This window comes from Grampus griseus, assembly GCF_964374135.1.
Source record: "Grampus griseus genome assembly, chromosome: 11".
NCBI classification, from domain to species: Eukaryota; Metazoa; Chordata; class Mammalia; order Artiodactyla; family Delphinidae; genus Grampus; species Grampus griseus.
This window is the reverse complement of record NC_139005.1, coordinates 94,976,964-94,999,138: the sequence shown is the minus strand read 5'-3', so window position 1 is coordinate 94,999,138 and position 22,175 is coordinate 94,976,964. Positions and strand designations below refer to the sequence as shown.

The 22,175-nt window shown below is 38.8% G+C and overlaps 2 protein-coding genes across 2 annotated transcripts in view; one reads left to right on the top strand and one right to left on the bottom strand.

Annotated features, from left to right (window-relative positions):
- The window catches only part of XPNPEP3 (X-prolyl aminopeptidase 3), a 58,747-nt gene extending 36,668 nt beyond the window's left edge, over nucleotides 1-22,079 (bottom strand). The window contains exons 1-3 of the mRNA XM_082666905.1: nucleotides 21,945-22,079; nucleotides 11,959-12,075; nucleotides 2,272-2,679 (exon numbers count right to left, since the gene is read on the bottom strand). Coding sequence (XP_082523031.1) covers nucleotides 2,272-2,679; nucleotides 11,959-12,075; nucleotides 21,945-22,008 — 589 coding nt within the window. The 5' untranslated portion in view covers nucleotides 22,009-22,079. The remainder of the gene's footprint in view (nucleotides 1-2,271; nucleotides 2,680-11,958; nucleotides 12,076-21,944) is intronic.
- Nucleotides 15,128-16,613, top strand: DNAJB7 (DnaJ heat shock protein family (Hsp40) member B7; the record flags this gene model as incomplete). The annotated part of the gene is given in 6 exon segments (XM_082665217.1): nucleotides 15,128-15,136; nucleotides 15,610-15,774; nucleotides 15,778-16,050; nucleotides 16,052-16,126; nucleotides 16,129-16,501; nucleotides 16,504-16,613. Coding segments are annotated over 6 exon segments (1,005 nt in total).
- Nucleotides 22,080-22,175: the final 96 nt, after the last annotated feature.

The window sequence follows — 22,175 nt, the reverse complement described above, 5'->3', positions numbered from 1 at the left end:
CTGCCCTCAAACTTCAGTGTTTTTAATAAAGATGATAGATGAGACTAAAGCTTTATGCAAGCTTTGATTTTATTATTTATTAACTGTTAAAGAACAATTATGACAATTGTTCTCCACACAACTGAGCTAGAGGCATCATTAAATAACTAAACACAAAAGGACAGAAAAAAGTACTCAGCTCATGACCTTATGGTTAAAAGTGTTCCATCCCTTACAAACAATCTCAGTATTGGTGAAAGGAGCTCTCATAGTTGATAATACATGCTAATCCACACTTACCCAGGAAAGCCTTCCTTTTCCATCTGCCATGTATTCTCATTACAGACAACCACAGTTCACCATCTCACTTTAGAGACCCAAGGAAATGGTCAATTTTTGCCTGAGATATAAGATGAAGCTCATTATGAAAATCTTTTCCATTTACATCAGGTCTCTATTTGTTCCTTTCTTTTTTTTCTGACAGAAACCTATGAGTAGGGGCTTCCCTGGTGGCGCAGTGGTTAAGAATCCACCTGCCAATGCAGGGGACACAGGTTTGAGCCCTGGTCCGGGAAGATCCCACATGCCACAAAGCAACTAAGCCCGTGCGCCACAACTACTGAGCCTGTGCTCTAGAGCCTGTGAGCCACAACTACTGAGCCCACGTGCCACAACTACTGGAGCCCACGTGCCTAGAGTCTGTGCTCCGCAACAAGAGAAGCCACCACAATGAGAAGCCCGTGCACCACAATGAAGAGTAGCCCCCGCTCGACGCAACTAAAGAAAGCCCATGCGCAGCAACAAAGACCCAACACAGCCAAAAATAAATAAATAAATAAATAAATAGTAATAATAAAAAAGAAACCTATGAGTAGTATTCACGACAATCTAAGTCTGAAGGTTTGTTTGTATGTTTCATACAATGGACTTTGGGACCGAAGACGGAAAAAATCCTAAAAATTTTGATCGGATATGTATTAGTGGTACAATCTCCTAAATATTTTCACTTTAAAATAAAAGTGATTTTAAATGTAGATTACAGGTAAAACTCTAATCTTATTTTCAATAGAAATTAATTGCTGTAATTTTTAAAAAGTAAAACAACCATGACCATCTGCTGTCAGCTTATAAAATCACAGACCAACCTTTTTAGGTTTTTAAACTTTCAATCTATGATCACTGGAAACAGTTTTGAAATTCTCTTTTAGAGACTGACTTCAGAAATGTTTATAAACCTTACAAGAATATGACTAAAATTTTACGATCATACATTATTTTGTCTAAAATCAAGTATTTTCCAACTTGATCATCTATCTTATTTATCAAATTCAGATCTAAGTGACTTTTGGACACTTCAAAAAATAAAATGCTTACTAGAGTTGTAGATTTGTAAGAATCACTAAGGATAGTTTATAATGCAGTGTACATTCTGAAAAGTTCCAGAAAAGGAATCCCAAAACATTCTGAGTGATCATAATTTCACCAGAATAAGCGTAGAGAAAATGACTATTTCAAGGGGCATGAATTCAACCGTGTACACGAACCACCTGAGAATCTTGTTAAAATGCAGATCCTGATTTAGTAGGTATGGAGTGGGGGCTGCAGATTTTACATTTCCAGTATCGATTATGCATTTGTAATTCTATAATGCATCACCAGGTGATTCTCATGCTGGTGATGAATAAATCATTCTTTGAGAATACTGCCCTTTTTTGAAGAGTTGGCAAAAGCAGTATGGTAAGTAGTAATCAAAGGTCAATAGACTGGTCAGTAATCTTGAAAATCAGTAATCTTGAAAAGCAGCCCATGCTCATCCTCCACTTTAAAATTCTCTGTCTGGGATTTCAAACTAGAACAGTTAAAAGTCTCTGTGAATGAATAATCCAATGAAGATTTAGCAAATGAATAAATGAAATCTTTAAAGTCTTGTGGAAAAGATTTATATTCTTTTTTTTTTTGGCAGTACGCGGACCTCTCACTGTTGTGGCCTCTCCCGTTGTGGAGCACAGGCTCCGGACGTACAGGCTCAGCGACCATGGCTCACGGGCCCAGCCGCTCCACGGCACGTGGGATCTTCCCAGACCAGGGCACGAACCCGTGTCCCCTGCATTGGCAGGCGGACTCTCAACCACTGTGCCACCAGGGAAGCCCAAGATTTATATTCTTTTCATGGTGCCCAGGGCAATGCTGCTATGATGATTATTTTAGGAAATGAAGAACTTTGTCTAAACAGGCAAGGAAGGTCTTAGTCCCAATCTGGCCTATGATTTGACTTCTGCTCCCATTTGTTACCTTTCAGTTTTGGTACAAGATGTTGAAATTCTTCCAGCGTATAGGCTTCATCCACTCCAGTTAGAGCTATTGCTCCATCAGTACCAGATCGGGGGCCATCCCAAAGTTCTCGACTGGGATCTCTCTGAGGCACAAAAAGTATGGCCTTGTGTGCTGGTAACTGCTTGCCGGGGAGGCTTTGAAGGACCAGAATGCTATCAGGCTCTTGGAATCCACACAGGTACAGGAAATTGTTGTCTTGGTGGAACGTATAGGGGATATCATTGCTCATATAGTATGTAGGGTTGGACAGCAGTACCACTGTGTGGTCTGTACCACTCTGCCCTTGTGCTTCCTTGTGGATCAGAGATATTAGTTTGTGTCTGCGAAGTGCATATTCCACCTGGGATAGTCCTGGCGTCACCTCCCCTAGAAATGACAAAAAACAGTGATGCTTTGCATTTCTATAGTGCCAAAGTACTTAAGAGAGTTTAATATTAGATGGAGACACCCAAGTTCATTTCTTCAATTTATGCCCAATCTCCTCATAGCACACGGCAAATTAAGGAGATAACCCAGGTTTCAAATTTCTATTCCATTGCAAAAACTTGGAAGAAAAGATAATTACATGTGGTCCTGCCTGAAAAATGGGAGCATGACCCCTTAAGATCTCTTCCAGCTCTTTGGTTCATTCTTTTACTCATCCAATCAAATATTTACTAAACATTATTATATGGAAGGCATTGTTAGGCAAATAATCCAAGTTGCCCTGAAGTTTCAGTATACAAGGTGAGGAGAAGGATCACATTTTCTGTGTAAGACTTCCCCAAAGGAATGTAAGCTCCTCGAAGACACAGAGTTTTGTCTGTTTGCTCAACGTTATATTCCCAGTGCCTAGAATAACAACTGGAATATAGTAGGCATTTGATAATTGTCAAATGAGCTATAGCAATTTTAGAGTTGAAGGCCAAAAAGCTTTCCCCAATTTCAAGAGTTAGAATAAATTTCTCCTTCTGAATTTCCAAAGCATAATAATATCTTTCTAACAGGGCTTTTCACTTTCTACCTTGTATTAACAGTGAGCTGGGTATACATAACCTCTTTGATGGTCAGAACCATCTTCGTATCGTTCAAAACTCTAGTAATATTATCCACCTCTTGGGGCTGTCATGAGAATCAAATTTGATAAAGCATGTGGTTCTTAAGGATTTGAAGACATCCTAGAAAATCTTTTGAAAGCTATGGATGTATTCTGTTTACTAAATGGCATGTAGGTACATACAAACATTTTTTAAAAAATTTATTTAGTTTATTTTATTTTTGGCTGCGTTGGGTCTTCGTTGCTGCATGTGGGCTTTTCTCTAGTTGTGACGAGCAGGGGCTACTCTTCGTTGCGGTGCATGAGCTTATTGTGGTGGCTTCTCTTGTTGCGGAGCACGGGCTCCAGATGCGTGGGTTTCAGTAGTTGCGATACACGGGCTTAGTTGCTCCGCAGCAAGTAGGATCTTCCCGGACCAGGGCTCGAACTAGTGGCCCCTGCATTGGTAGGCGGATTCTTAACCACTGTGCCACCAGGGAAGCCCAAATACAAACTTTTGACATACAATTTCAAGAGTCTCAGATTCCTGTAAGCGCACGCAAAAAACCCATATTAAGAACCCCTGTGGGACCTCCCTGGTGGTCCAGTGGTTAAGAATCTGCCTTCCAATGCAGGGGATGTGGGTTTGATCCCTGGTTGGGGAACTAAGATCCCACATGCCGCGGGGCAACTAAGCCCACAAGCTGCAACTACTGAGCCCGTGCACCACAACTACAGAGGCCATGTGCTCTGGAGCCTGCACGCCACACTAGAGAGAAGCCCTTGCACCACAACTAGAGAGAAGCCTGCATGCTGCAAAGAAGATCCTGTGTGCTGCAACTAAGACCAAAATAAATAAAGCCAAAAATAAATAAATAAATAAACATATATGTAAAAAAAGAAACTTTGTTATGAAGTGTTATGTTAGTTCTTTATTTTAGCCTTTTCTCCTTTTATTTATTATTTATTTTTTTAACATCTTTAGTGGAGTATAATTGCTTTACAATGTTGTGTTAGTTGCTGCTGTGTAACAAAGTGAATCAGCTATATGTATACATATATCCCCATATCCCCTCCCTCTTGCATCTCCCTCCCACCCGCCCTATCCCACCCCTCTAGGGGGACACAAAGCACTGAGCTGATCTCCCTGAGCTATGCAGCTGCTTCCCACTGGCTATCTATTTTACATTTGGTAGTGTATATATGTCAATGCTACTCTCTCATTTGGTCCCAGCTTACCCTTCCCCCCTCTGTGTCCTCAAGTCCATTCTCTACGTCTGCGTCTTTATTCCTGTCCTGCCCCTAGGTTCTTCAGAACCTTTTTTTTTTAGATTCCATATATATGTGTTAGCATATGGTATTTGTTTTTCTCTTTCTGACTTACTTCACTCTGTATGACAGTCTCTAGGTCCATCCACCTCACTGCAAATAACTCAATTTCGTTTCTTTTTATGGCTGAGTAATATTCCATTGTATATATGTGCCACATCTTCTTTATCCATTCATCTATTGATGGACAATTAGGTTGCTTCCATGTCCTGGCTATTGTAATATGTGTTAGTTCTTAATACTAGTACCTAACAGACTGCCTGGCTGCTAGCCCAGTGATGACTGGGTGAACGCTTCACTTCTGAAATGGAAATTATGCCTGCTTTCACTTTAGGTTCCCAGACAAAAGAACTACTAAAACAATTACTCACAAAAGCTGTATCCCTAAGCCTACACTTAACAATAAAAATAGTAAAACAACATCTAATGCTTATTGAACGCTTACTACGTGTCTGTACTATTCTAATTATTTACACGTATCAACTTATTTTATTTTATTTTTTTTCGTATCAACTTATTTTATCTTTACAATGACTCTATGACGTGGGGAATTATTATTATTCCCTGTGGTAGCCAGTCTCCACATGCAAGTATGGGAAGATAGACGTGAAACACTGCTGTGTAAGAAAGTTAAATAAGAAGATGGACAATATGTTCTCATTATGTTTAAAAAAAACAAAGGAGAGAGAAAAAAGAATTTAGAAAAGAATCAGAATTTTTATAGTGGTAACCTATGGAGAGTGACATAAACTGAAATTTTCTATTTAACATGATTTATTACATTATTTGAATTCTGTTTCAATGAGTATATACTCTTATAATTAAAGTCCCAAATAAAGAGAAAAACAGGTTAAAAAAGGGAAGCCATGGACAGTCCACTCCATACTCATAACCTACAATGGTTCTTTATCGTCTGTCAGATCAAATTCATACTCTTAAGCCACTTTAACATTTACATTTAAATGTAACATTTTAATGTTCTCTACCAGGTGACTTCAACTTATCTGGCCAACTTTTTTTGGTAACAGCTCTACTGAGATATTTTCATACCATACAATTCGCCCACTTACAAGTGTACAATTCAATGATTTTTGGTATATTCACAGATTTGTGCAACCATTACCCTAAACAACTTTAGAATATTTCATCACTCCAAAAAGAAATCCCATGCCAATCAATAGTTACTCCCTGTTTCCTCCGAATCCAATTCAGCCCTTGACAACGACTAATCTATTTTCTGCCTCTCTGGGTTTGTCTACAGTACAGATTTCATATAAATGAAATCACACAAGATGTGTTCTTTGGTGACGTGGCCAACTTTTTTCTTATCATTCCCCCAATTATTCTGAAATTAATTCCTTCTATATCTTACATAAGTCCAACCTGTTACCTTCCTTACAGTGTGTCCCCTTTCTAAAATTTCTTCTCCCTCCAAAGCAATTCCACTCAAGACTTGGAGCTCAATATATGTTTGTTTTTAGACCCTTCTGATTCAAAAGGCTTTCTTGATTAGCCCAGATCATGTTGATTTGTTCCTTTGAATTACATTTTTTTTAAAATCAACTATTTCATTTTCATATACACATCTTATAGTTGTGTATAAATGTAATCATATCATACTCTTTCAATAGTTAAACACTTTTCCCCCATTTCTTCATTGTTTGAGACCTCACTCCCCTTCCCTCCTTCTACCCACATTAGAACCACCCCCATATTTGTAATTTAGTACGTATCCTTTCCTATTTTTCTCAATACTCATATAATCACATACACATATACCTGCATTTAGGGTTTTTTGAGTCACTAGTGTTTTACAAAAATGGGATACTACACAGTCTTGTGTTTATGTTGTCTTTCTAACACAACAATACCTCATAGAAGTCCCTCCCACCAACTTATTTAGCATAGCTTCAACTCATTCTGCTTGATGTCTCCATATTATTTCTTGGGGGAATGTATCATAACTTCCTGATCCATTTCCATACTGGTGGGCATTCATATTATTTTCAGCTTTTTGCTGCAATAATGAACATCTTTCTACTTATATACATAGGGTACTTTTAAATGCCCTATGTACTGTTGCTTTTATTTCTGTGGGATAGTCCCAGGAGAGAAATTAGTGGATCAAAGTCCTTCGAGTTTTCTTAGTACTCATGTTCAGTACATACAACTCAGCTGTTTATGATTACTTTGGAACTGTCTAGTTGTTTTACCTATGCATAGTTTATCTCTCCAGAAAATTCTGTAGTTCTATCCCATTAATAATTTTTTATTTAACTTTTATTTACCTACAATATAAAAATTTACATTTTTATTAACAAAATTGGTAAGAAACAAAAGAGATAAATAAGAGAGGGCCTTACAGGCCAGGCAAAGCAACAGAGTTGGTCCTAGAAAAGCTCACATCACATTTCTTTCTCTGAGGATTGAGTTGGCTAAGAGTCCCCTAGGGCTCTAGGGCAGAATATCGAACTTTATACCAGAGCCCAAGAACAGCTTAACTATTTATCTCCCTGATAATTATTCATGTTAAGTCTGCCACTGTTACTCAATATTGGAAATTTCCTAATTTACCCAAGCAGCAAATACTCTTTTCTAAAAGCAGAGGCTGGTTAAAATTGGTGGATTATCCAACTTTTCCTTTTTGTCATTTTACTTGGTCCCTATCCTATGCTTTGCTTTTGGTCATTTCCCAGCTATGGTCCATGTAATAAAACTAAACTTAAAAAATCAATTCATTGTGTTTTTAAAAAAACTTTGGAAATAAGAAGAAAATTCACAATATTAATGATCTTAATCAATGTGTTATCTCTCATTTTCATTAATAACAGAGTATACATATATGTATATTAGGAAGTAACTTCTGAAAAAAAGATAAAATTATTTAAAAATCAAAGCAGGATTGCAAAACCACCTTTTTCGCCCTTCAAAGCATTCCTCGTTGCTGAATCTAATTTCATACAAACGACTATATGAGAAATATTTATTTAAAACACTGACTACATTTTCCCAAGCTTACTAATTGTAAACACTATACAGTGACCACTAACTATATGCTTCCAAACTTCTGAAATTTCGAAGAACTCTTCATCACAACAGAAAAATTAACCAAGGAAAAACACACCTTATCAACTGAAGGAGGGAAAAAAAGTGTGATAAAGCAATGAACTTCAACCCTAGAGGTAAACCTGGCAGTTGTTATGGCCTTTGATCATAGAACTAACCATTATAGTCAATCTAGCCTGACTTTCTTCAGATAAAACTGCATCTGAACAGACATTCTGGTAACTTTGTCAAATTGTAAAGTATTAAGAAGCAAAGTCAGTATTTTGTCATGTGGAGTCAATTAAGGATAGAAGGGCTACTCTAACAAGTTGTCTAACAAGCAATCAAATGCCTAGATGCCACAATCTGGACTCTGTAAATAACAAAGTCTCACAATCAATCCTGAGACTGTGCAGCCAAGAAGAAAAGCTCCTCCAGGACATCTAGGATTGGACCTCTCGAGAGAATAAGAAAAATGTTCTTCATATTTTATCAGCCAGGCAGAAAACCCAGAGAGGAGAAGTTTTATGAAGACAGAAAATGGATGGAAATATGCAAGTCTTTGCTACAATCTAGGTATGTATTTTAATTATTTCCTGAAACTAACTAGGTTAGGATTTTAACGTGGCCTGAAGCAGTGTCCTTGAATTCTGTTTAATATTAGGAGTTTTTTATTGTATATAAGGAAGTAGTGCATAAAATGATCTATTACTATGTAGTTGGAAAATGGGGGTAAAGAAAAAGCTAATAAACATTTCCTTTATAAAGTAAAACACAGACCTCTCTGAAAAAAATGAAATGATCAAATAAATAATTTAAAAATACTCTCAATGGATTTTATTTGCATATACTGAGCAAAACAAGCCAGACAGAAAGGGTTCATACTGTATGATTCCACTTACACGAAACTCAAGAACAGGCAAAACAATCATGTTGATAGAAACTAGAGCAGTGGTTAAGGATGGAGGTGGGGACTGACTAGAAGGGTATGAGGGGACTTTCTGGGGTGACGGAAATGCCCTATATCTTGAATGGGGTATGGGTTATATTGGTGTACCTTTGTCAAAACTCACTGAATTGCATATTTAAGCTCTGTGCAATTCACCTAATGTAAATTTTATCACATTAAATAAAAAAAGTATAGCTGGCCCTCCATATCCATAGGTTCTGCATCTGGGGATTCAACCAACCACAGGTCAAAAATATTTGGAAAAAAAATTCCAGAAAGTCGCAAAAAGCAAAACTTCAATTTGCTGTGCATGAGCAACTATTTACATAGCATTTACATTGTATTAGGTATTGTAAGTAATCTAGAGATAGACTATAGTATATGGGAGGATGTGCATGGATTGCAGTCATATACTATGCCATTTTAGGTAAGGGACTTAAGCATCCGCAGATTTTGGCATCTGAGAGGGTCCTGGAACCAATCCCCTAAGGATACCAAGGGATGACTATACCACTCTCTAAAGCTGAAATAACTTTTACATCAAGACTTCTCTCACTTGAATTTCTTCTTACCAAAAATATTATATCAAAAAAAAAGACTTAAAAAAATTCCCATATAGTATTCTTTGGCATGGGTATTATGTGCTGTTTTGTGGTTAAGTGTGGACTCAGACTTTTGCTGAGTTGGAATTCTGGCTTAACAACCTACTGAGTGACTTGGGGAGAGCTACCAAACTGTTCTGTGCCTGTGTCCTCATCTGTAAAGTGGAGATAATAATAGCACCCACTTCACAAAGTTGTCAGGAGGATTTAATAAGTTAATGAAATACTTAGAACAGTTAGCACTATATAAATATTAGTTATAATTATTACCACAATAAATAATTTACACTTGAAGAGGTTGTCATCCTGGTAATACAAAGCCAGGTAGGATCTTGAAAGAGTAAAATTTATAGGGATGACCATTATCCCTATCAAAGTAATTATTTACATGAAAGCCCTGAATTATCTGGTTTTCTCACACAATGACAAGAATGAGTTAAGTGATTCAGGAGCTTTTTTTTTTTTTTCTTTTGTGGTACAAGGGCCTCTCACTGTTGTGGCCTCTCCCGTTGCGAAGCACAGGCTCCAGACGCCGCAGGCTCAGCGGCCATGACTCACGGGCCTAGCCGCTCTGCGGCATGTGGGATCTTCCCAGACCGGGGCACGAACCCATGTCCCCTGCATCGGCAGGCGGACTCTCAACCACTGCGCCACCAGGGAAGCCCTATCTGTATTCTCTAATTTGTCTATCATATATATGGAACTTGTATAATAATTAGGAAAGAGACTGAGATATTTTCCAAAAGTTTAAAGTACTGGCAAGTACTGGGGAAATATTCCAAACATGAAACCTTTTGGAGCAAACCACATAATAGAAACATACTTTTAAACCCCAAACTAACAAACTGACCTTGGCTTTGTAAAAGAGATTTTAAAAAAAGTATTAAATGCCTCTTAATTTTTCTTAATAATTGACTCTTCCTCCACCCCTCAATTATTTTAACACTCCTGTAAGTTTTGCTTCTCTACGTGGAGAAAGATAAGTGATTAACACTTTGGCTATTGTATATCCGGTGGTTTCTTTAACACTGATAATTCTCTTTTAAAATTCTATCTACTTTTATCCCTTCTCACTTACCCCAATCCCTATTGTACAGGGAGAATAAAAATTATGATAGGTGGGCTTCCCTGGTGGCACAGTGGTTGAGAGTCCGCCTGCCGATGCAGGGGACACGGGTTCATGCCCTGGTCCGGGAAGATCCCACATGCCACGGAGCAGCTGGGCCCGTGAGCCATGGCCGCTGAGCCTGTGGCGTACGGAGCCTGTGCTCCGCAACGGGAGAGGCCACAACAGTGAGAGGCCCGCATATCGCAAAAAAAAAAATTATGATAGGTATTCCTTTTCCCGCATAGTTTATATGAACATATGTATATATATGAACTTGTATGTGTGTATTTATTTACATTCATTTTTAACATAGTTAACATGCACATAACACAAATAACAGTCTAGATACAGAGGCCATCATCTTGACAATATGATTACTAGTTTCAAGGCCTGGAAAATGCAGCTCACCATGTAAAAGTATCTCACCACGAGAAATCAGTAATTTTCAAAGCTGGTAAAACTTAGTATTAAATTGAAGCTACAGGTAGATTGACTGGATGGAGAAATACTTAAATTAATATCAACTGTATTGCTATTAAGCTTACCTTACAGCTTTGAAAAACTCTGATTTCCTGTGTGTTTCAGTGGTGAGCTGCATTTCCTGAGTCTCAGCCGACTTCCCAGCAGGAATTCCAGTCTGATGAAGAATCAGCAAAAGGAAGCCCTCACTGAGAGACACACTGGTATCATTCACTGAGTGGAGACAGTGAAAGAGTAACATATTTCCAAAGGCAATTTAGATTATTAATATATATGCTTACACAGTAAATACAGATTTAACTTCGCATGGCAGAAGCAACAATTAATCTCCCTTGAAAACCTGACTGATTTTTCTCCAAAGCATTTGGTTTTACCCTGCCTACCTCTTTGGGATGATATTCATTCATCATAGTTCATCCCTTAAGTGTCTTTAAAAAAAAAAAACAAAACAAAAAACCTTAGGTATGAATTTGAACAATAGTGATGACACATCTTCCAGCAGGAACGCTGGAATCTTAAAGTAGAAAAAAAAAATTAGTGAAGTAAACCTTTATCAACTTTTTGCATCACCTTTATCACTGTTACCACTTCTCAAAGTTGTGACAATCATATCTGGAAATCTTGTGTAACCTATATAAAAATATTTTTCTTAATATTGACATGAGCATTTAATGCTTTCAAGAAAAATGTCTCCTAAAATGTCTTTAACACAGTAGTTCACAAAGAATCAATAGTTAGAACACAGTTCTAGACACCATGTTTTAGAAAGTAACAGAATTTTTCTTTAAAAACATCTTGAAATACATACTTTTCACTGATACTTCTGAATTATAAGGCTAATCGTATTTATTGCTCTAGATGGTGCTGTCTATACAGTACTATTAGCCACATGTAGCTGTTTAAATTTAAATTAATTAAAATAAAATTTTAAAAAACTTAGTTCCTCAGTTGCACTAGCAACATTTTAAGTGTACAGTAGCCACTTGTGTATAGTGGCTACTGTATTGGACAGCAAAGCTCTAGAACATTCCCACTGCTGCAAAAATTCTATTGGATAGCACAGTTCTAGACAAAGCCCCTAAAGAGAGAGACAGCCATTACAGTTAAAAGGCCTTACCTGGTCTGAGGAGGTGTGGGTGTGTAAAGGGGCTGGGCTGGCCTAAGTATCGGTTTGGAATCCTCCTCTCTGGGATGGGCTGCAGGGAGTACCTTCGCTGTGAACATGACATGCATCCTGAAGGAGAGATAAAGAGGATGAAATGGAATAGTGTACCTAGAAAGTCCTGACAGTATATACATATTTATCTACCTCCAGCAGTAGGATGCTTTAGAAAAATGCAAATTAGTATCTCCTTCAGTATTTATATGGTCCTTCCTCTGGGCCAGCCAGAGCCTGTGTTGGGCCTTAGGGATACAGAAATGAGATTATCTTTACCTTTAGTGACTTTAGTCTACCTGAATATAATAGAGGTACATATACATACGGTATGATTAACGTATGAATAGGAGCTATGGGAACAGAAGAAAGACAACAAACAAAAGCAGGGGAGGGGGGTAGGAAGTATTTCATTGAGGTAGTGTTATGCTGTGTCCTAAAATTCAGAAAAAGAGAATTAACATTTTTATTGAGAATATGTGAAGTTTGAGAAAATATGCACATCTTATCTCATTTAATCTTGGAATGTTAGAGCTAGTGAAATATCTGAAAAATGCTTAATCATATTTAGCCCATAAGAAGTAATATTATTAGCATTCATTCAGCAAGATTTATTAAGTGTGTGATTGGCACATGCTGGGAAAGACACAAGAATAACACAAGACTATCTGTCCTGGTCTGGAAAGAACATACAGTCTAGTGGAGGTGAGACAGAGCAATACTACATTGTGAACGCAGTGGTGGATTCATACACAAGGTTTTTGAGAGCACAAAAACTAACACAACGCTGTGGGATGGGTACAATGACGATAGGACAGTGATCTAGGGAACAGAGAAGCACACTACAGGCACTTGTGTGAGACTGCAGAAGTAGAAATGCCTACTCTGAGTAGGAATTAGTCAGTGAAAGTGACAAGGGGAGCTGAAGGTATCATGAATGAGATTATGAAAGGGAAGGCATAGAAAGCACCACATTCACATGTGCCCATGTGTGCGTGTAGAGGGAAAAGGGATAGAAAGAGAATTTCAGGTCAGTGTTGCTGCTGGTGGGAGAGGAAAAGATCAGCAAGGTAAGGATCAAACCATTGAAGGTTTTGTACACCAAACTAAGGAATTAGATTTTTAACTGTTATGTGAGGTAGGCATTATCATCGCCTTCTTTTTTATTTTTTTTTAACAAATAAGGAATCAGACTCAGAGAAGTAATTTGTGCAATGTTACACTGTTAGTACTAGGGAAGCTGGGATTCAAACTCAGTTTTATTTAACTTCAAAATCTTTGCTCTTATCCCTCTACTCTGTCACTCAGTAAGTCTTCTCTGCTAAATCCCAACAATACAATTAGTACTGTACAATCTCCCCGTGAACATACAATCACTACCACAGCAAAACGCGGTAAGTCTGGATCAAGTTAAAGGTTTTAGTAGGGATTATAAAGCATGAATGACAGCGTATGTATTTGGAGAGTTAAGAAGTCTTAAACATTAACTTTGAATTAAATTTACAAAGGGTTATTGAGAAAAATTATAGCTTCTTGAATGATTAAAAAGACAGAGAAAATGGTACAGGTTTCCAGGCAGTATGAAAATACAGTTAAGAATAGTGGAAAATGAGAAAAAGGACAAAATATTAAGTATTTCCTGGAATCTGTCTTTAGAAAATGTACAGAATACATATTAAGGAATATGCCCAGTCTACACAGGTTGAAAGCTTAACAAAGATGAGGCAAGCAATTTACAAAAATACAGAGAAACCTGCTAAGTGACACCACAGGGAAGCAATCAACAAAGACACTACCAGACAAACAATTCAGCTTTTTCCACATAAATTCTAAGGCAGGTAGGGGTGGTAAGGTATGGAAGGGGGAATCTATAGATTAAGCCTTAAAAGACATTATCAACCAACTGTAATATGTGAACCTTAACTGGATCCCGATTCAAGCAACAAACTGTAAAACAAATACATTATATTTATGAGATCACTGGAAACTGGGACAGTGATTGCATATTTGATGGTATTACGGAAGTAATATTTGTTTTAACGTGTGATAATGGTGTTGTGATTATGTTAAAAAGAAACTTATCTTTTAGAGATATAAATAGAAATATTTACAGATGAAGTGATATGATCTCAGGTTTGTCTCAAAATAATATGGGGGTGGGGTGGATTGCGGAGAGGATGAATGGGGATTTGAATGAAACAAGACTGGCCATGAGTTGATAATTATTGAAGCTGTGTGATGGGTACATCAGAGTTCATTATACTACTCTACTTGTGTATATGTTTGAAATTGTCCATAATAAAAAAGTTGAAAAAAAAAGAAAGATGAAGCGACCATAGAGAAAAATGAAGGAAATAAGCATGTGCTCCGGAAGGCAATCTAAGACAAAGAATTAAAGGCAGCATGGTATAGTAGAAAAAAGTGCTAGTTCTAGTTTAGTTCTACTATCTACATGATCTTGGCATGTTACATAACTCCTCTGTACTTATTTCTTCACCTGTGAAATAAAGCTGTTATATTAGGTAGCGGCTTTCAAATTTTTAAAACCAAGACCCACAGTAAGAAATATATTTTACACAGTAACCTAGTATATACAGACATATATATGTATAATGTATATAGAAATTTCACTAAATACTATTCTTTCTGTGACTGTTATTTTGCTGCCCTATTCCATTAAAAATAAGCTTGCCTCAGTGCACTAAAATGATTTTATTACTGCAGTGTCTGGAATGGTGGCCCCCAGAAGATACGTCCACATCCTAATCTCCAGAACTTGTGACTGTTAATTGGAAAAAGGGTTTTTGCAGATGTAATTAAGGAACTTGAGATGAACGGATCATCCTGCATTATCTGGGTTGATCCTAAATCCAATGACATGTGTCCTTGTAAGAGAAATGCACAGGGAGAATTGAGACAGAAGAGGAGGAAGCACTGTAACCATGGAGGCAGAAACAGAAGAGATGTGGCCACAAGCCAAGGAATATGTATAGCCACCAGAAGCTGGAAGATGGGAAGAACGGATTCTCCCCTAGTGCCCCGGGAAGGAGTGTAGCCCTGCTGACACATGATCTCGGGCTTCTGGCCTCCAGAACTGTGAGACAATACATTTCTGTTGTTTTAAGCAGACATGTTCATGGTAATTTGTTATGGTAGCCTCAGGACTAATACAATGACTTACTAAGGTTGAAATAAATATGTCAAGTGCTTGATTATTTTTTCATAGTTCACAAATTCTTCATTTTTTCAAACCAAAACATGGAACAACTGAGAAGTAAGTTATTAAAGCTCAGTAACCCAGAGGTCATATCATGCAAGAGGTATGCTGTGGCCATAAACAACAGCTCCCACTGGTTTATAAGGCACTGTTTGAGGCTTCCAGGAAAATATAGGGGAAATAGTCCAGAGGGTTAAGGATGGTCTGGTATGACTCTGGACTAGCTCTGTTTGGAAGGTCTAGTGCCTACCCCAACCCCATAATGACACCATAATGCAGCCCTCCCTGACATAAGCTTGTAACTCTGCTTGCCATATAATCAGTATCCTAATGTGTCCTAGCAGTGGTCCATGGTAATAACATTGTCTTCAATGTAAAAATGTGCCTATCTGCAGTCACTGCCTCTACCACCATCACCAGCAGAGCCTAAGCTGAGAGGAAACCACGGTTCTCACTACTCTGAGCACCCCTTTCCAACCATCTGTTACAACATAGTGGATTACTATGAAGTTCTAGAATTGCAGAGATATACTTCACCTGTGGACATTAAAAAGGCTTATTGAAAAGTGGCACTTAAATGGCACCCTGATAAAAATCCAGAAAATAAAGAAGAAGCCGAGAGAAAATTCAAAGAAGTAGCTGAGGCATATGAGGTATTATCAAATGATGAAAAACGGGACATTTATGATAAATATGGCAAAGAAGGATTAAATGGTGGAGGCAGAAGTCATTTTGATGATTCTTCTGAATATGGCTTCACATTCCGTAAGCCAGATGATGTCTTTAAAGAAATTTTTCGTAAAAGGGACCCATTTTCATTTCATTTCTTTGAAGACTTGCTTGAGGACCTTTTTTGAAGACCTTTTAAATAACCCAAGAAGCTCCTATGGAAGCAGAAACAGAGGTAAAAGATCTTTTTCTCTACATCCAGTGAATATCCACCTTTCGAGAGATTTTCTTCATATGATACAGAATATATACCATGTGGATCACTGGGCCATGAGGGCCTTAGTTCATTCTCTTCCCTGACATTTGACGACAGTGGGATGGGCAACTACATATCTGTTACAACTTCAGGTAAAATTGTTAATGGCAGAAATACCAATACAAAGAGAATTATTGAGAATGATCAAGAAAGAGACAAAGACAATGATGAGTTGAAGTCCTTTCTTTTAAATGGTATGGCAAATGAAGAGAGCTTTGCTGAAGAATGCAGTTGGAGAAGACGGTCATTCAACAATTATTCACCAAAGTCCTGCAGCCCCAAACATGTATCTCAATATACTTTTGCAACTGGAATCCCTCTATTTTCTCAGCAGGATTCAAAGAAGGTGGTAAGAGGAAAAAAAAGAAGCATAAAGAGGTACAGAAGAAGAAGTCAACTAAAAGGAATCATTAAATTGACTCTTCAGACACATTATGTTCATATAACATCTGAACACAGCTCTTTATGTGCTTCTTCTTTTAAAATTTTATTTTATTTATATTTTTATACAGCAGGTTCTTATTAGTTATCCACTTTATTCATATTAGTGTATATATGTCAATCCAATTCATCACACCATCTTTGTGTGTTTCTGTTAGAGTTTTGCAGACAATATTTGTTTAATACCACACTAAGATTATGTTTTTAACGTATTTAGCAGGACTGTAAACATCTGATGAGTGGCTGTTTGGATTAGGTATGTTAGAAAAAGATGAAGTTGTGGTAACAGTGATACTAAGAACTTAGAAAACAGCAAAGATTAATGAGTTTTGAAATTTTAGCTAAGGTAGCCAGGAAAAAGATCTAAATGAAATGAAGGAGTTAGCCATGTGGATATTTGGTCAAAGAAGATTCCAGGCAGCAGGACTAGCAAGCGAAATGTCCCTAAAGCAGACTGTGTAAGGTGTGTTTGAGGAACATGGAGATCAGTGTGGCCAGTTATGAGAGCAAGTAGTTGAAGTAAGAAAGGTAACAGAAGAGCAGATTATGCAGGGACTGCTAGATCACAGTATGAACTATGTTATAATTGTCAGACAGGAAGCCAATGGAGGCTGTGAGCAGAAGAGTGACATAATCTGACATACTTAAACAGGCCTGTGCTGGCTGCCGTCATTAAAAACAGACTCTAAGTAAGCAGGGGTAAAAGCAGGGAAATGCAGGCTACTGCCACAATCCAGGCCAGAGACTGCAGTAGCTTGGCCAAGGTGGTGGAGGCGGTGGTGGTAAAGAGAGATCAGACTCTGGATATATTCTAAAGGTAGGGCCAAATGGAATTTGCTGACAGACTGGATGTGGGGTATGACAGAAGTCAGGATTTTTGGCCTTAGCAACTGAAAGAAGAGAAGTGCCATTAATCTGAGATAGGCCTGGAGGTGTTAAATTTTGGATGTGCTACATTCAAGGTACCCGAATTTATTAAGCAGCAAAAAAAGAATTTCCTACGTTGACTTGCATCCTGCATGTTCCCTGTCATTGAATTCTTCCTTTTTTTTTAACAAACAGATCTTATTGATCATATTAATCTTTTATCTTAGAAATTACTATAAATTTTAATGTGACTAAAAGATAGAAGCAAATAATCTAGTAGCACTTAAAACCCAACCACCTTTCGAAAAACATAGTTCAGTGATATATAGCAATGCAACAAATTTTGAAACCAGAAAAAATTCTAGGATCGACTATTTTTTTTTTTTCGGTATGCGGGCCTCTCACTGTTGTGGCCTCTCCCGTTGCGGAGCACAGGCTCCGTACGCCGCAGGCTCTGCGGCCATGGCTCACGGGCCTAGCCGCTCTGCGGAATGTGGGATCATCCCGGACCGGGGCATGAACCCGTGTCCCCTGCATCAGCAGGCGGACTCTCAACCACTGTGCCACCAGGGAAGCCCTAGGATCAACTATTTTTAAACGACTGCTAGAATAAAGCGTGAGCTCTTGTTTTGTTTGATTTTTAGTTGGTAGGTGGGTGGGGAGGAAAGTTCATTTATTCTACAGGAGAGACTGGGGACAATTAGCGTTTAATGCTTATTTGCAGAAAATAAAATCATAAAAGCTCAGAGTATTTTAAATGCCACTTATATAAAATGTGACATTTAGTAGAATTTATTTATTGTTACACATGTGGGACTAATCAGACTTAGAAAAAATGCAATTTTTCAACAAAAGCAAAAACCAGTGTCTCTGAAAATTTGAGAATGCAATAACATGCCCTCTGGTCCATTTTTTATTTTATTCTTAACAGATAACTAAAAATTCAGATTTAATCTTATTCAATACCTTAAAATTATTCGTTTCCTACTGCCTAGAGGAAAAAGCTCAATGTTGCTTAACATAATATACAAGACACTCCACGAGCCAGCCACCAGCTTTCTTCCCAACTTGACTTTCTATCATGTGTCTTCTTACACATCTCATGCTTGAGCCCAACTTTTCCCAAACGGTGTTCAAAGGGATACCAGTTCAAGACTCACCAGAGAAAAAGGGCTCCATGGTCAAATACATTTTGCAAATTAATGTCAAAGACATTTCCCTCTTAGAGACATGGAAATAGTCTATTATGAGCACTATAAAATGCAGTATTCCCCATACTTATTTGACCACAGAACCCTCTTGGTGTAACAGCTACTAACATGCCCAGCAACATATTTCAAAAAAGCTCCAGGCTTATTAATGATGCAAAGCTTTGTACCAGTCATTCTGTTTCAGAGTTCTGGGCCTTTGCATTCATTCTCTCTGCCAGGATGGCTCCATCACTCTAGTTGGCTTGGTGAATTTAAGCCTTCTTTCAAGTCTCAACTCTCCTAACCTTTGAAGTCATGCCCACGTTTCCTCTTTGCCCCTCTCTGCCCCCGGAAAATATCAACACTTTTTCCTTCTCCCCACAAGTATGTTACATTACAATTACTTGCTTTTTAATTAATTAATTAATTTATTTATTTATTGTGGTACGCGGGCCTCTCACTGCTGTGGCCTCTCCCGTTGCGGAGCACAGGCTCCGGACGCACAGGCTCAGCGGCCATGGCTCACGGGCCCAGCCGCTCCATGGCATGTGGGATCTTCCTGGACCGGGGCACGAACCCACGTCCCCTGCATCGGCAGGCAGACCCTCAACCACTAAGCCACCAGGGAAGCCCACAATTACTTGCTTTTTTGTCCGTCTCGCATGATGGTAGAAACTTTTTTTATGTGCTTAGTTCTCCTATGTGGTGCTCAATTAATGTTCATAGAATTAACTGCAAACAGGCTTTTAAAAATTATTTTCTACTTATTCTTTAATGTTTTCAATATTTCCCTTCCTCATCTCACACTTATATTTAAATGATCTAGTCTTTTAAAATATAAAACTTACTTATGCATCATTAATGCTTTATTTTGCTTTTTCTCAAATGACTAGGTGTTAATAACTATAGCACAACTAATGAAATCACACTCTTAATTAGCCAAAGCTTTTTCACTTTAGGAATGCATGACTTTCACAGAATAGGAAGTTACCTATGGTACTCAATACCCTGTTCCCACAGTCTTCCTAAGGAAAAGCACCCAAGAGCACCACAGACATTTGAAGTTCTATTTATGAACATCTAAAGTCGGTGGAATTTTCAAATTCTAAAACTTTATAAAATCCCAGAATAACATACTTACAACCCATTACTGCCTTTCTTGGGCTCCCATGTCACTTGAGTCAAGACTCTATTACCATCCTTTGCTATATATATTCATTTATTTGTTGCTTCTCTATCATCTGACTAGACTGTAACTCCAGGGAAGTGGAGATTCACCCACAATGACTGCTAACCCAAAAGTTACTGAATGAAGATACATTCTTTCTGGCTCAATAAAAAGGTCCAAAAGGACTCTACTAAGCAGAGTAAGACCTAGCAGAGAGGTATAACAGAAAAAGGACTAGATGGGAATCATATAACTAACATTCCTGACTTGCTACTTGTGATATCGTGTTAGTTTCAGTTCCCCATCAGTAAAATGATATTTGCTCTAACTTACTGGACTTGTGAAGATCCAAGGAGATCATTCATTCATTCAAAAAGCCTATATATGTATATTATGATGTTAATATGAGAGGTGGTTAAATTTACTTATTCCACTGAAGCAAAATGAAGCATAATGACTACATTTTTCCAGGACACTGGTGTGTATAATCCAGTACCTAGCTCTAAATTTTGATTAATCAGGTTTTACACAAAGCCTCAACAAATGGAAAAAATGTTACAAGCGAAGAATGGTTCCAGCTCTAAATCACAAGTTATGGCCTCTGTGATCAAGACTGACTAACTGTGGGCTTCCCTGGTGGCGCAGTGGTTGAGGGTCCGCCTGCCAATGCGGGGGACACGGGTTTGTGCCCCGGTCAGGGAGGATCCCGCACGCCGCGGAGCGGCTGGGCCCGTGAGCCATGGCCGCTGGGCCTGCGCTTCCGGAGCCTGTGCTCCGCCACGGGAGAGGCCACAGCGGTGAGAGGCCCGCGTACCGCAAAAAAAAAAAAAAAAAAAAGACTGACTAACTGCATATCTATTCACCTACTCCCATGGAGAGGGACAGCTTTATGGAACTTAAGTGTTAGAAGCAAAGAGCAAGTTCTGTGCACTGAACAATGATTACTTTTTAGTTTTACTTTCTAGAGTAAGGAGTAAGTCTTGATATAATTACCATTCCATTTTCAATAAATTCAGGTATACCAACGTAAGAAACACATGTCAAGACTTAACACTGGTGTCAAATACCATATGCTCCGGCTCACACATTGTTCACCTATCGGCCCCCAAAACTAAAATATGATCCAATGGCAGATCTGCCTGAAAGACGATTCAGCTTTCACCGATCAAGCTTCATGTTCACTGCTTGCGACAGAATACACCCTAAAAAAATGCCCCGCCCCCCATTCCTGGACTACTCTATCTTGCCTTTTCTTTTTTTAAGTTTTTTTTGAATTTTATTTAATTTATATTTTTATACAGCAGGTTCTTATCAGTCATCCATTTTATACACGTCAATCCCAATCGCCCAAATCATCACACCACCACCCCCACCCCTCCGCGGCTTTCCCCCCTTGGTGTCCATACGTTTGTTCTCTACATCCGTGTCTCAACTTCTGCCCTGCAAACCAGTTCATCTGTATCATTTTTCTAGGCTCCACATATATGCGTTAATATACGGTATTTGTTTTTCTCTTCCTGACTTACTACCTTGCCTTTTCGAGCAAGGCTTTCAGACATAAAAAGCCTCAGGAGTATTTTCAAATATTACCTCTTCTGAGAGGAACTACTCAAAGGAGGTGTAGTACTAAACATGTGTTTCCTGTACATTCTGCAGCCAGCTCTCACGTCTACTCTTTGAAAACACGAAAATCCGACTGTAAGTTAACCTAACAGAAACAAGAGCTACGTGATGTGAGACACTGTGTCACCTGGGCAAGTGTGATAACTGACACAACTTCCATGAGTCCGAGTTACTTTGAAGACAGCCCCTCTGGGAAGACAGCACACCCTTTTCTCTCTGCAGTCATTTCAACCTCTTAGAATACCTCAACCGCAGAAAGAACCCCGGGCCCACCCTTTTCCAGGGACAGGGGGTAGAGAAGAAATCCAAGGAGCGCACAGAGGGTTTGGGAGTGGAGACCCCAGCAGAAGAGTCCACTGAAGCAGGGGTCGCCTCAGACCAACCTGGACCCCTCTGGTGCGCCTCAGGCTTCTCAGAGCAAGCCCCGAAGGAGACACTGTGGGAGGTGAGTCTAACCTGAGAGGCTGCGGGCGCTTGCTACCGCGGGAACAAGCTTAGTTGCCGAGAGTATCCAAGGCATAACCGCCACGCTTGCACTTCAGGAAGGAAACGCGGAAAACTGACGAAGATGCCGCCGCCGGCAGGGTTGAGTCGCCCGGAAACCAGGCCAGGCGTCCCTCCCCTTCCGGCCGGCGCTGCTCGACGGGCTTTCCTCCCACAGGGGCGCAGTATGTTGACGTCACGCCC